General features: G+C 52.6%; 1 protein-coding gene across 1 annotated transcript in view; it reads left to right on the top strand.

The window, feature by feature from the left end:
- PLEKHG4B (pleckstrin homology and RhoGEF domain containing G4B) overlaps positions 1–14,805 on the top strand; it is a 64,290-nt gene that overhangs the window by 25,298 nt on the left and 24,187 nt on the right. Inside the window, 4 exon segments of the mRNA XM_029215985.1 lie at positions 5,888–7,112; positions 8,975–9,166; positions 10,085–10,208; positions 13,867–13,960. Of these exon segments, the coding sequence (XP_029071818.1) occupies positions 5,888–7,112; positions 8,975–9,166; positions 10,085–10,208; positions 13,867–13,960 (1,635 nt within the window).

A 14,805-nucleotide genomic window follows, 5' to 3' on the forward strand; every position in this document is an offset into this window, starting at 1 on the left:
ACTGGAGCACTTGAAACAGTTGGTAAACCGAAATTTATGAAAGTTGAACCAAGCCTCAAGCAATGTAAATTTTATAAGCTATTCTTGGTGGCCAAGAGAGTCGGGGGCTGAGCTGAAAAGTGAAGAGATACCTCACTGGACTCCTGGAGAGTTTAAAGCCACAACCCACCCCCAACTTGCTCTGTTTCTAAGCGCTTTAAACTGATAAACCCTTCATCCTAGCTGTCTAACATAGTAAAGCTTTCCTCTTTTTAAAAATTATCAGCTTTAGGCAAAAGCTCAGGCATAAAATTTAAAAATTACAAAATGTGTAAAGGCACCAGATTATCAACCCATAAAAAGGAGAAAAAATTGTCAATAGAAAGAGACTCACAGACTACCCAGGTTTGGAATTATACGGCCGACTTTTTAAAAACTATGATAAACATATTAAATAATCTACAAGTAAATATGGATGAAGTGGATGAAGAATTTCAGGAACGATTTGGAAACTGTAAAATGAGAACAAAATGGAAATCTTAGAACTAAAAATACTCTATCTGCAATTAAAAAAAAAAAACTTACTGGATGGGACTAATGCAGACTGGATGCAGCAAAAGATAGGATACATGATTTGAAGACATGCCTGAAGAAACGAAGCAGATGGAAGCACAGAGAGGAGAGAGAGGAGGGGAAAAGGTGAGCAAGCGTCAGTAACTTACGGGAGTATCAGGTCAGACACATGGGCAAGCGGATTCCCAGAAGGGGAGGAGTGAGAAAATAGGGCCGAAAAAATATTTAAAGAAATATTGTTGGATAATTTAACAATTTGTTAAAAAACACAGATCTAACACATATATCCAGGAAGCTCATCAGACCCGGAGCAGGATAAATACCAACAGAACAACACTTAGACACATTGTAATTAAATGCTGAAAACCCATCATCAAGGGGAAATCTTAACATACAGGGGCAGCAATAAGAATGATGGTGGCTTTTTATCAGAAGCATTGGACTTCAGAAGACAATGGAAAAATATCTTTAAAAAGTTAAAGGAAGAAAAGTCAACCTAAAATTCTATATACAGCAAAAAATATCTTTCAACAGGAAGATAAAATAATGACATTTCCAGATAAATAAAAGAGTAGACTAGCACAGACGCTATGCTTGTCTGAAGGTCTATGGTACCAGGCAGAAGCTCAGATCTACAGAAAAATGAAGAGCACAAAGAAAGGCTAAATTTGTAAGTGTGGATTTCTTTTAAAAATTAGTGACCACACACACACACACAAAATTACTGACCACTTAAAGCAATGTATTGTGGGATTTATAACAAATGTAGCGATAAGACATATGACAACAAAAGCACAAACTGCGGAAGGGAGTAAATCGAATTATAGCATTTAGCATTATAGCTTTATAATGCTAAAATTATAGCTTTAGCATTTCTTGCATAGCATCTGTGCTAGTCTAATCTTTTATTTAGCTGGAAATGTCATTACTTTACCTTACTGCTGTAAGGTTCTTACATTGTTTTAAAATAATAAACTATTGCTTTAAGATAGACTGTGATAAGTTAAAGATGCATATCGTAATATTGAGAGCAACCACTAAAAATAACACAGATAGGTATAACTAAAAATTCAATAGAGGAAATAAATGGAATCTAAAAAATAGAAGAGAAGATAAAAGGAAGAACAAAGGTACAAAGATAGGGCAAATAGAAATTTTATGCCAAGATGATAGATTTAATCCAGCCATGTCAATAATTATATTAAATGTCATTAAGTGAATTTAACATTCCAAGTAAAATACAGAGATTGTCAGACTGGAAAAAAGGCAAGACCAACTAAATGCTGGTTATAAGAGTTGCCCTTTAAATGCAAAGACAGTCCAAAGACTGAAAGTAAAAGAATCAAAACAGATATACCATGTGGTCTGAGAAATGCAAAGCAAATGACAAGACACAAATTTTTGCTTACTAATGAGCAGAAAAATAGGTTAGTATTCAGAGCAGAGAGAGTTCAGTACGATAGACAAGGTGATGCTCTTCTCATTGTGGTGAAAATTGGGATGACCTCTCTGGAAAGCAGTTGTTTTAATATATGCAGAATCTTTAAATTGTCATGCACAGTTTGACTCAGAAAGTTTAGCCACAGCAAGTGATCTAAAATGCAGGTCCAGGGCTTCCCTGGTGGCGCAGTGGTTGAGGGTCCGCCTGCCGATGCAGGGGACACGGTCCGGGTGTCCCAGGACACCCGGTCCAGGAAGATCCCACATGCCATGGAGCGGCTGGGCCCGTGAGCCATGGCCGCTGAGCCTGCGCGTCCGGAGCCTGTGCTCCGCAACGGGAGAGGCCACAGCAGTGAGAGGCCCGTGTACCGCAAAAAAAAAAAAGAATGCAGGTCCAGATTCATTCCCAATAATATGTGTTGCAATGTTACTTATAATAGTAAAAAACAGGTATACATATTAGGAGAAAGGTTAAATCAATAATGTATAAATATGATGGATTAGTATACACAGATTGTGATATAATATTAAGCCAAAAAAAGGTTGTAAGTTTCTTTTATATCTGTGTTTTTTAACGTACATTTTAAAAACAAGCACAAGGGACTTCCCTGGTGGCGCAGTGGTTAAGAATCCAACTGCCAATGCAGGGGACACGGGTTCGAGCCCTGGTCTGGGAAGATCCCACATGCCGCGGAGCGACTAAGCCTGGGCGCCGCAACTACTGAGCCTGCGCTCTAGAGCCTGTGAGCCACAACTACTGAGCCCACGTGCCACAACTACTGAAGCCCACGTGCCTAGAGCCCGTGCTCCGCAACAAGAGAAGCCACCGCAACGAGGAGTCTGCTCGCCGCAACTAGAGAAAGCCCACACGCAGCAAGGAAGACCCAACGCAGCCAAGAATAAATAAATAAATAAAACAAGCACAAGAGGACATGCAGTGACCTCAGCTTGTTGTGCTGTTGAAGGCCCGTGAGTGTGGATACAGGGCAGTTCTGCTTGTTCGACTTTCTTCACTTTGGAAACATCCCCTACTTAGCAAGATAGAAAGGAAACCTTAAAAGGTTGGAGATAAAAGGTGATGTTGTAGCCTATGGCAGCTTTACCTGACTGCTCCGGACCTGGGTGTGTAATTCTCAGCCCTGGCTGAAACGTACAGACACTGACGAGGCAGCAAGCTGCGTGTGGCAGCCAGACTCCATGCACAGAGCTCAGGCCAAGGGCACGTTGAAGAACACCTAGTCACCATCTGGGAGGCTGGTCAGTCTTCCTGAAATATGAACAAATATGTTCAGGTGCTTCTGGAGCCTGGTAATGCGTTGTTGAGCGGGCCACCTGGGCACCAGCCTCTGCCACAGCGTCAGGGAGACAGGACCCCCACAGCCAGATAGTTGGGACAGTGTTCCATGGGCGTGCGCAGAGGGAAGCTTGTCCCTCTGCGTCCAGCCAGGCCCAGGAAGGTCGCCTGCCCCCTCGCCCAGGACAGCCTGGACAGTGGATGGTCTGCACAGAGCAGCAGTATGTGAAGTTGTCAAGGACCCAGGGAAGCTCAGCAGTAGTTTTCACATTTAATCCACAGCCAAGTCCCCGTTCTGGCTGTGGAAAAAGGGACCAGAAAAGTTTTGTTTTGTTTTGTTTTTAGTCACCCAAGCGGGAAAGGAATGCTGAGATTTTTGGAATATTGTAATAACTGATGTGATGCGTCTATGATGATTGAAAACCTGCTATGATCTTGTGACATGCAGGTTCCTGAACCGCTTTGTGAAAGCTCCTTATAAAGACTCTGCACTTGTTTTTAGCAGCTGAACTGTAGCTCTTAAACAGTGAAGCCCACCCACCTCCTTTTGAATAAAAAAGCTTTGGTTCTAACACCTCTTCCTTGAAGCACCTCAAACAACCTTTTTTTGATTTGTTTTGGGTTCTTTTTGTGTTGTTTTTTTTTTTTTGGCTGCACCGCCCGGCTTGTGGGATCTTAGTTCCCTGATCAGGGACTGAACCCGGGCCCTCAGCAGTGAGAGCATGGAGCCCTAACCACTGGACCGCCAGGGAATTCTCAAACAACCATTTAGAGAAGGTGTTGAAATGAGAGAAAGAAAGCTCCTTTTCAACCTGGAGTTTTCTCAGAACTGGAACTATTCAGAACATGACTATATTTATAGCATCTGTTGAATTTGGATTCCAGAGGAGTAGAAAGATTTACAATCAAAACTGTAGAGAGTTTGCCTTTCAGAACTGTGGTGGATACGTGTCCGCTAACGATGAGGGCAAAAAAATTACTGTCTGTTAAATGTTTTTTTAAAATCTCGCAGTAACTAAGGCAAAAATAGGACCACAATTCATAGAAAGAGCAAAAGTACATGAGAATTCACAGAAAACAAGCATCAGGAAACCGTTGGCTTCACAATCACGTGATGCAAATTAAAACAACAGTATTCCACAGCATACGTGTTAATTCAGGAAACAGTTTCTTGCTGTAAAGCCTTACGCTGCTGATCAGTGGGCACGCTGATACCTTACTGTGATACCCCACTGCTGACAGTATGTCTCTTGATGACAAATTGGTCATACTGTCAAGAATCATAAAAGACATTCATAGCCTTTGATCCTGTAATCCTAATCCCAGAAAATGATAATTTAAAAGAATATCATGAAAATGATATCATGAACATGTTCCTTGCATTTTTAATTTACAATAGAAATCCATAGAAGCACTGTTGATTCTGACAATAGAGGATCGTTAAGTAGCCATCAGGATGGTAACTGAGTAACAGAAGTGCTCGCTTAGGGTGACTGCTGACAAGAATACCAAATTCTGTCTACATTACTATTGCAGTTTAAATAACTAATAATAATAAACAGTGGATAAGGGCACAGAAAAGTTAAAAGTCTCTAGAGGTATATTAGGATGAGTTTTGTTTTTTTTTTTTTTTTTTGCAGTATGTGGGCCTCTCACTGTCTGTTGTGGCCTCTCCCGTTGCGGAGCACAGGCTCCGGACATGCAGGCCCAGCGGACATGGCTCACGGGCGCAGCCGCTCCGCGGCATGTGGGATCTTCCCGGACCGGGGCACGAACCCGCGTCCCCTGCATCGGCAGGCGGACTCTCAACCACTGTGCCACCAGGGAAGCCCTCTCTTCTTTTTCATTTTCTGTATTATTTAATTAGGGTTTGTGCAGTAAGCCAGCGCTGGAGTAAGGAAAGCTGCAAAGAAAAATGCTGGAACTAAACCCAAACAGGAGAATGTGATCCCGTTTCAGAACCTGTGTCTGCAGCTCTGGCAGGTGGGCGTCCCACTGCTGTTCCCTAACAGCCTGACACCCTCCTGCCCCACGGAGACACTGGCTCATCCATCTTGAAGTCAAAACCCTTTTTCTAGAGCAAGTTCTTCTCAAAGAGGTGGTTAAGGACTCACCCCATCATCGACAGCTTGGTTGCAAACTCCAGTGACCCCTTCAAATAAGCAGAAAGGACGGCTGCTGTGGGTGGGAGCTGGCATGACGTGGGGGCCCTAGATCCGTGCCCTCTCACCGTGGTGCCCACCCTGCAGTTCCAGAGGCTGGAGGCTGCCCTTGGGTGCCGCGAGCTTAGACCAAGGGGCGAGAGGGTGAAAGCCCAGCCCCTGCCCAGGTGGGGCCGGCCCTGGAAGCCGCTCGCCCCACAGCCCCTGGGGTTGAGACTGTGCCTGCGGTGTCTCCCCGTCCCCAGCTGCCCACCTCCCCCAGCCACCCAGGAAGAGCGGCACAAATGCGTTTCTAACCGCCCTGTCTTCAGTCCTGATCCCTTTGTTGTTCTGGGGTGCTGGGGGGCCCAGTCGCCCACCCTCCTGCTGGACAGAGACCAGGGGCTCTGACAGGTTCCATGTCAGCCGCTAATCTCCCTGCATCCCTCTCTTGTCCCAGGCCAGGTACACAGGCTTCCTTTTCCTGCACGAAGGGTGGCCGCTGTGCATCCACGAGAAGGTGGTGGTGCAGCTGGCGCCCCTGCGCGGAGTCAGGCTCAGGCCTGGGGACTTCTACCTGCAGATCACTGTGGCAGCGGGGAAGCAGCCTGCCAGACTGGTCTTGAAACGCCTCTCCCGGCTTGGACAAGGCTCGGAGGAAGTCACTGTCCCTGAGACCATGTACGGCTGTGTCTTCACGGGAGAGTTCCTGGAACTGGTGCACGGGGAACAGAACAGTGTCCCCTTGCAAAACTGCTTGCTGACCTCAGGCTCGGCGGTCTACCGCACCCCCTGGAACAACGTCACAGACCCTGTCTTTGTCCCCACCACTGGAGCCAACCTGCCCAGCTGCCCCAGCGGTCCTGGGCCTCAGCAGCCGCCACCCAACAGCGCCTCGGAGGCTCCAGCCCCAGCACCAACCGTGGCCAGTCCCGCTCCCCAGGGCAGCACGCCTTCCAAGCACACCCCAACCCTGCCCCACTGCGGTGGGCATCCCAGCAGTGACCAGCCCCGCCGTCTTCCTTCCCCAAGAAGGGCTGAGTGCGAAAGCCCCGGGACCCTGTCCGGGAGTCCCAGTGGAGGCCTCACCGGGGTTGGCCCCTCAGAGCAGGACCCCTGGGAGTGTCCTGAGAGCCCTGAAGGACCAGGAGGGAGGCTGGACCCCATGGTCAAGAAGGACGGCTCCAAGGCCCTCGCCTTCCACGCAGAGGTGGGCAGCCCGAGCTCCAGGAGGCGGCCGCCCAGGGCCCCAGCCAGTGTGGAGGCCAGACGCTGGTTCAGGAAGTCCTACATGGAGGCCCTGCAGAACCCTATGCCCCTGGGCTCCAGCTCTGAGGAATCCATTGGGGACGAGGCCTGTGGCTCCCAGACCTACGGCCACAGGGCCAGGGGGGCCAGGGCAGCGGCCAGTCTCACCCAGAAAGAGATCCCTGGCCCTGCGGGAGACCCCCAGGAGATCCCGAGACAGGAGAGTGGTCCAGGAGCTGCAGGGAGGACCCTTCCCAGGAGGTCTCTATCCTGGGATAGGTCCCTCAGAAGCTCCCGAGGTGACACCTGGCGGGCCTCCCAGCACTTAGCCAGCACCAGCCCAGGGGCTCTCCTGGGAGGACAAGCTGTGGGGACCAGAACCACAGGCTCCAGCTGTCCAGGCACAGGGGAGAGTCCCAGCTGCACAGGAGAGGAAGGTAAATGTCCACCCCCACTCCCCCCACACTCCCCTCCCCCCACTCTCCCCTCCCCCAACTCTCCCCCCCCCCACACTCCCCTCCTCCTCCTCCCCTCTCCCACCTGTGACAATTGGTCTGGTCACTTGATTCAGTAGAAGCCTGTCTCCATGTCCGTATCAACTGTTGAAAATGTTTACATGTATTCATTTCCGGGGCTGCCACAGCAAGGTACCACAGACTTCATGGCTCTGAACAACAGAAAATTATCCTCACGGTTCTGGTCCTAAAGTCCAAGATCAAGGTGTCCCAGGGTCCCACTCCCTCCAGAGGCTTCAGGGGAGGGTCCTTCCTGCCTCTTCTGGCTACTGGAGCCCCAGGCATCCCTTGGCCAAATTCATTGCCCTTCACCCTGTGTCTCACCGTGCCTCCAACCTCCCTCTCCTTTCTCTTGTAAAGACACCTATCATTCAATTTAAGGCCCACCCTAAACTTCACTAGTTCACTTCTGCAAAGAGCCTTTTCCAAATAAGGTCACATTTGTGAGAGAGTGAAGCCCCTCTCCCTGAGGAGATGCATGAGAGCGAGGACCCATCTCTGAGGAGATGTGTGAGGCTGAGGCCCCACTTTCTCTGAGGTGATGCTCAGAAAGGAGGCCCCCCTCTCTGAGGTGACGTGTGAGGGTGAGGCCCCCCTCTCTGAGGTGATTCTCAAGGAGGGGACCCCCCTCTCTGAGGTGATGTGTGAGGGTGAGGCCCCCCTCTCTGAGGTGACGTGTGAGGGCCAGGAACCCACTCTCTGAGTGATGCTGGTGGACGTGGCCCCTTCTCCCTGAGGTGATGCTCAAAAAGGAGTCAAGATGATGCATGAGGACAAGGCCCCCCTCTCTGAGATGACAAGTGACAGCAAGGACCCTGTGTCTTAGCAGATGTGTGAGGTGAGAACTCCTTGTCTGAGGAGATTTGTGAGGGTGAAACACCCTCTCTGAGATCATTCTTAAGGATGAGGAACCCCTCTGAGGTGTTGTGTGAGGGTGCAACCCCCCCTCTCTGAGGTGATTCTTGAGGTCCAGGCACCCCTCTATGAGGTGACACTGGAGGGCAAGGCCCCATTCTCTTTTGTGACAAGTGACTCGAGGACCCACTCTCTGAGGAGATGTGTGAGGGCGGAAAGAAACCTTTCTCATTGAAGTGGTGTGTTTGGAGGACGAGGCCCCCCTCTCAGAGGTGATACGTGCGTGAAGATCCCCTTTCTCAAGAGGTGTGTGAGGCGAGGAAGCTCTCTCTGAGGCATGTATATGGCCAGACCCCCACACTGAGGAGATGCATGAGGGTGGTGCCACCCTCTGTGGAGAGGTGTGTGAGGCAGCGACCACCTGTCTGAGGTGATTCTTGAGGTCGAGGCTCCTCTCACTGAGCGGATGCGTGAGGGTGAAGCCTCCTCTCTGAGTTGATGTATGAAGCAAGGACCCTTTCTTTGAGGGGACGAGTGAAAGCGAGGCCTCCTTCTGACATGATGGCCGAGGGAGAATCCCTTCTTTTACGCAGCGTGGAGGGTGAGGACGCCCCCTCTGAGGTTATGTGTGAACTCGAGGCCTCGATCTCTGGGGTGATGCAGGAGGTTGCGGTCACGATCCATGACATCATTCGGTATAAAATGTTTCTCCCTTGGGTGTTTTCTGGTTGTCAGGATCTGAGAACCCGTTTATTTATGTGATTTATTCATTACTCCTCAGGAAAAGCCTGACCTGCAGATGTGCTCACTGACCTTTCCCACCAGAAATGGGACAAGTTCACAGGTCTCCTGTTTTCTCCTTGCATTTGTAGCTGCCTTCAGACCAGAGAAGTGCGTTTTCGTTGACCAGGTCTCTTTGCTTTGTGCAGCTGAAGTCTATGCAGAGGGCAGCAGCTTCCGAGGAAGCAGCCCCATCCGGTGTTCGGACCTGCTTGCTGAGCCGCTGTGCCCCGAGGGTGAAGGGTGGGCACCTGGCACAGGAGACCTGCCCAGCCGGGCGCCCAGGCAGGAGCTGGAACTCAACCAGGAGCTACTGCAGTCCGGGGCGGTCACCCTCCCAGGTGAGCATGGCTGTCTTGCCAACAACACACCACAGGCCAGCGGCTTCTTAACAACACAACTTCACTTACCACGGCCCTAGAGGCTGGATGTCCACGATCAAGGTGCAGCATGGTGGGTGCCGGTGAGGGCCCCTTCCTGGTTCACAGTCAGCACCTTTTCACCGTGTCCTCACGTGGCAGGTGGGCAAGGGGTCTCTCTTTCATAAGGGCATTAATCCCATTCATGTGGGCTCCACCCTCAGGACCAAAGCCCCTCCCACAGGTCTCACTTCCAAATTCCATCAAGTCAGGCATTAAGATTTCAACATGAATTTGGGTGGTTACAAACAGTCAGAGCATGGCAGTGGCCCTCACCCTCCCAGGTGAGCTTGGCTGTCATCTGCCCAGGCGAACGCCAGGCTCTACCCTCCCAGCAGATCTCACATCTAAGCCGATAACTCAAATAGTGTTTGCAGATCCTGGCTCCATGCTCCTCGAGCTTGAAGCCGCGGGTGTCCCTATGGGGGCTACCCCCTTTCACGATGGCCCCTTGTTAGTTCACAGCCTCCTGGGACCTTCCCGGGTGGAATCTGAAATTACCCACATACTCACAGAGGGCAGAGAGAGACCGAAGAAAGAGGCCACGCTCCACATTGGCAGGTGGCAGGTAACTTATATACTAGGCTTGTATTGGGCGGCCTCAAGATTTCCACCCCACCCGCCAGAGTCTTAAAGTTTACCTGGAGGGAGACCTTAACTGGGCTCAGTCATGTTACTCTCCAGTCGGTCTCGATGCCACACCATTATCTCCAAGGTGCGTCTTGAGGCAGGTTCTGGGAACGAGGAGGGCGGAGGAGCACAGGGGCCTGGGTCCAGCTCGGGGGTCAGCTAGCGGTCGCATCCTTTCAGTGACCTCCTCCAACACCTCTGTTTCTGCAGGAACCCGAGACCGTCAGGGAAGAGCGGTGGTGCAGGTCTGTACAAGGGGCCCACTCTGGTCCAGCGAACACATGTCCAGTGCCGAGCTAACCCGTCTGCTGAAGTACCTCCACAGCATCCCCAGGTGGGACTGAGCCAGCCTCCAGTTTTCAGACCCTTTGAGGATAAACCCAGCTGAGGTGTAATCTCGGGTGGCTCCCGGGCTCTGCCGTCTGGCGCGTCACTGTGGCAGGTCCCGTCTCCCACCTCCCCCTCCTTCCGGGCCCTCGTGCGGGGCTGTCACGTGCCGTCCCCCACACACCCCGTCCCTCCCGTGCACCTGGACCCCTCTCCCCCGAGTACAGGCCTGGATTCTGCGTTGCTCTTCCTTGTGCGGTACTGGCTTTAAGCATTATTTGTCTACATGTTTTATGCTCCACCTCTTTCTAAAAAAGATTTGAAGTGACCTTGATTAAAGACATGAGCTGATACAAACAGAATATTTAGTATAACCAGGTGAAGAAATTGTACAAATAGGAGGTACCTGGTGCCAGAAAGCAGGAAAGACTGACCGCGAACTAGGCCTTGTGGCATCGCTGGGCCTCCGGGCAGCCAGCAGCATATGTGCCAGGAAGAAAGTGCACCAGCCCCTCCAGAGCTGCACCTTCCTGGTGTGGAATTCCAGGGGACCTTGCCTCCTGCGCCCTACACAAGGAAGCAGACATGCTTGGGTGACCCTCCCCAGAGCTCTCCACGGACCAAGGACAGAGATGGGGGCGGATGGAGAACCAGAGTCACGCGCATTGTTTGGGGCCCCTCACCCCCATCAGGTGCAGACGGGCTTCGGGCTCCCTCACGGCCATCAGACCAAGAGCCTCCACGGTGCCGGGTGGACGTAGCCCCAGGGCTCAGTCCTAAGGTCAACGGCCCAGGTTTGAATCCCAGCCCCGAATCCCAGCCCTGCCCTTGGCTGGAGTCGGTAGTGTGCCGTGATGGAGGGATGTCTCATGGGTGTGCTAGAGGGGCTAGAAATAATCTCTGTGCAGTCCCTAGAGTGAAGTCACATGACCTCACATGAGAGCGTGCTGGGTGACTCATGGCCACGTGTGCGTGCGTGTGGGAACACGCTACCTGGTGTGCCCTCGCGTGACGTGGGAGCGTTCCTGGTATAGGACCACCCGTGACCTCATGCTTGTTTGTGGAGTATTGACTTTCTGTTGAAATTTTTTCTGAAGTAGCACGGGTACAGTCAGTGTGGGAACACATAGGCAGGAAAGGACTTAAAATACTGCATTCCCCCAGGCTCCTTCGCAGAGCGAGGCTCCCAGTTATTTGCAGGGCCTACTTTTACTGCACTGAGCCTAGGATTTCAAACTTATCTTTCAGCAGAGATTTCAAAATATAAGGAAACGACTCTGAAAAAAATTAGTTTCATCCTTGCACTAGTTCGTACTCTATAAGCCTCAGGTAAACACCTTCAAAGTCCTAGAATAATGACATTTTCTGTTTACCAGAAGCTTTCCTTTGACCACTGCAGGGAGGTCCTGATCAGGGCCCCCCGAGAGAAAGGAGTGAGACTGCTGTGGAGTCTGGGACCGGGGCTGAGCTGGACGTCCAGACCCCTGCTTTTTCCACTTTGCCACAGCCGGTGCAGACAGCATGCCACTGCTCACCTGCTCATGAAGACCTGGGAGAAGAATGTTTCTGAAGACTTAGGGGAGCTTGTTCTGGAGTCCGAAGGTTTGGCTGGTTATTCCCCAACAAGGGCTGTAACCGTGAACGTCCTGATAGAGAGCGGCACCGGGAGAAGCCACACGCCCTCAGCTCTTGGGAAGAGGCACCTGAGATGCCGCATCTTTGGGAGGAGCGCCCGGGAGAGTCTCATCACCGGTTCCTGCAGGTGTGTTACAAGGAGCCCCGCATTCCTGAGCTGGCCTCGTGAAAGGACTGCCATCAGACTCTTAGATACACAGAACCTTAAACTCGGAAAGGGTCTTGGCTATTATCCATGCACCCCCCTGCGCTATGCAGGAGTCCACGCATCCATCCTGCCATCCACACTTACCTGGGAATACAAAAGGCAACAGCAGAAGTTCCTGCCCTGATGGAGACTCACACGTGAACCCGAATTGTCGCAGCTCCCAGGGAGAGACAAGCCCACAGTGCCGAGAGGGACTTCCCAGACATACTGTGTCCTGGAGGAAGGAGAGGGTTTGCAGACAAGAGGAGAAGCAAGAGCACACACAAGGCCTGGAGCAGTCGGGCACTTTCTGAGGACGGAAGACGCTGTGAAGACAGCAGGCCCCCCTGGGCCGAAGACCATGGCGTGTGGCAGGCCGAGCGGCCTGCAGCTTCAGGAAGACAGTTCGGAGGCTTCCGCAGAAATGCAGACCCAGACATCCAGGCAGGTCTGCACAGCAGCCTGGGGTGGACCAGGGACCCCAAGGGGCCAGACTGGGGGCCTGGAGGCTGCCTGCCGCTGGGAGTGAGGGCGAAGCAGAGGCGTCAGGGGATCCAGAGCAGGGGCAGGCAGAAGGGGAGGGGATCTGCTCTGGGGTTCCAGTTGGCACCAATGTGGATGCAGGAATGAGCAAAGGGATCCATCTCAGCCACTCAGGACCAGGGTCCAGCAGCTGTCTGACCCCGGGAGCAGCCCCCAGGAAGGGCGGGGCTGTCCTGCCAGCTGCCAAGTGGGTGACGTCATAGAGGAGAGCCTGTGAGTCACTGAGCACGACCGCCCCTGTGGCCCTGGTGAGGCCACCTGCTGGGCTCTGGGGCCGCTATTGACTTGGCAGATGACGGGAAACCCCAGGGCCGGGGGCACCAGGGAAGGGAGGCCCACGACGACAGAGCAAGATCCAGCCGTCCCTGCTGGAGGCCTCCGGTCTGACCGGCAGGGTGGACACGAGACCCTCCGAAGAAATGGAGCATCTCGCCTAGCTCCTGACAGCACTGACCAGGACCCGTGTGGCCAAGCAGGCGGGCACCGAGAAGTCCCTGGGCAGAGACATAGCGTCCACCTGGCTGCTCCCACCTGGGCCTCGAGGAGCCGCCAACACCAGACGCATCATCTTGGGCTCCACAGCCCCACTTATGTCCTCGTACCTGGCCTCCCCAAGAAACACCCTTCAAATGTTCTTTAGCAGTTTTACCCCAAATGGAACACACCTGACTGGGGGGCGAACAGGAACATGGCACTAAAGCTGTGCAGCTCTGCAGCCTTGTGTAGGCAGGCATCGGGTCCCGGGCTCAGTTAGAACACTCGCGGACACTGGAAGCTACAGTGGAAGGCAGTTCCCAGGGACACTGCAAGTTCTGAAGAATGAATATACCAACTTGTCCCGGCCTGTTATTCTTTCCTATTGAATCTGGAACTGAAGCTTCTGATCACACAATACAGACAACGGGGTTTTCAAAAGCACGTGGCGAGATTTTTAGTTTCAGGGGATGCTCTGCAGTCCTGCATCAACCCAAACACACAAATGAGTACAAAGACTCCCAGGAGCCTCTGGCTCCTGGATGAAGGCCCTGCTTCACTCACCCGGAGCTGCACCTGCGTGGATGTCGGTGGGCAGGAGAGAGAAAGCAGACCTCCCCACCGCTGGTCCACCACAGTGAGTCCCGCTTGCCCTACCTCCAACTGAGAAGCAGCTGATTCCTCAGGAAGCGGAAGGTGGATGTGTATCAAGCCAAGAGTCCCGAACTCGTAGAGCCAAGAGCATCTGGGTGGGGACGCGTCTCGTGGAGAGACAGGGAAACTCACTCTGGACGAGATTTAACATGTCCTGTCTTTCTTTCTCCAGGAAGGAGGTGCGGGAGCTGGGGCTGGTCATCCTGGTGGACGCACGCAAGAGCCTGGCCGCCCCCGCCCTCTCCCAGGCCCTGGCAGCCCTGCAGGTGAGCAGGTGGGTCCCGTCCTGGGGCGCTGAGCTTCTCCAGGCGCAGGGGGTCAGCAGCCGCCACCTCCCTCGTGTGAATCTGGAGACGTGGGGAGGGGCCTGTGCTTAGAGGTGGAAGGAGCAAAGCAGGTTTCTGCTTCTGCCCCCTCCTGGTCTCGCTGCAGACCTTCAAGTCCAGCTGGCCATGGTCAGCCGTGCAGACGTTCTGGTTTGTACTCTGACTCAGCAGGAACAGTGATGACGTCCCTTCACATCATCTCCGTGTCTACTCTCCGACTAAATCCGGGTGCAGGGTAGTTAGTCACCCTCCCAGACAGGAATGGAGGCCTGCAGGGGCGGCCGCCACTCACTGTGGGGTGTGGGCCGTGGTCATTGGGCGGCCAGGAGTCCCGGAGCCCTCTGGGACGGGGTCAAGGCCGGTGGTCTAGCGGTGGCCTCAGGAAGCCCCAAGCCTGGATTCCAGCTCATGAGTAGAATCCAGGGAGTCCCTGGAACAGGGAGAGAGGCACCACTGGATGTTTCAGGGACCCAGGGCCAGATGGGAGCCTGAGAACATTCAGTCTCCCTCAGATGTGTGCACACAGGGCTCCTGTGTGCCAAGCGCTGTGCTGGGGTCCGGGCTCTCAGAGGCACCTGGAGCTGCAGCTGCTCCAGTGGCTCCTGAGCTAACACTGTTTCCTCTGTTCCATCTCTAATGGTACAGGCGCCTACATTTTAGGGACGCCAAACAGAAGTTCTTTCAAGGAAAGATTTAGTGACTGAGGTTGGAGCAAGTCTGATCAGCTGGAGAGCAGAGTCTGGGGAAAGCAAAGAGGGGCCCGGCAGACAGGCTCTGCGTGGGGC

This window comes from Monodon monoceros, unplaced genomic scaffold (assembly GCF_005190385.1).
Source record: "Monodon monoceros isolate NGI ecotype Baffin Bay Population unplaced genomic scaffold, NGI_Narwhal_1 Super_Scaffold_12, whole genome shotgun sequence".
NCBI lineage: Eukaryota > Metazoa > Chordata > Mammalia > Artiodactyla > Monodontidae > Monodon > Monodon monoceros.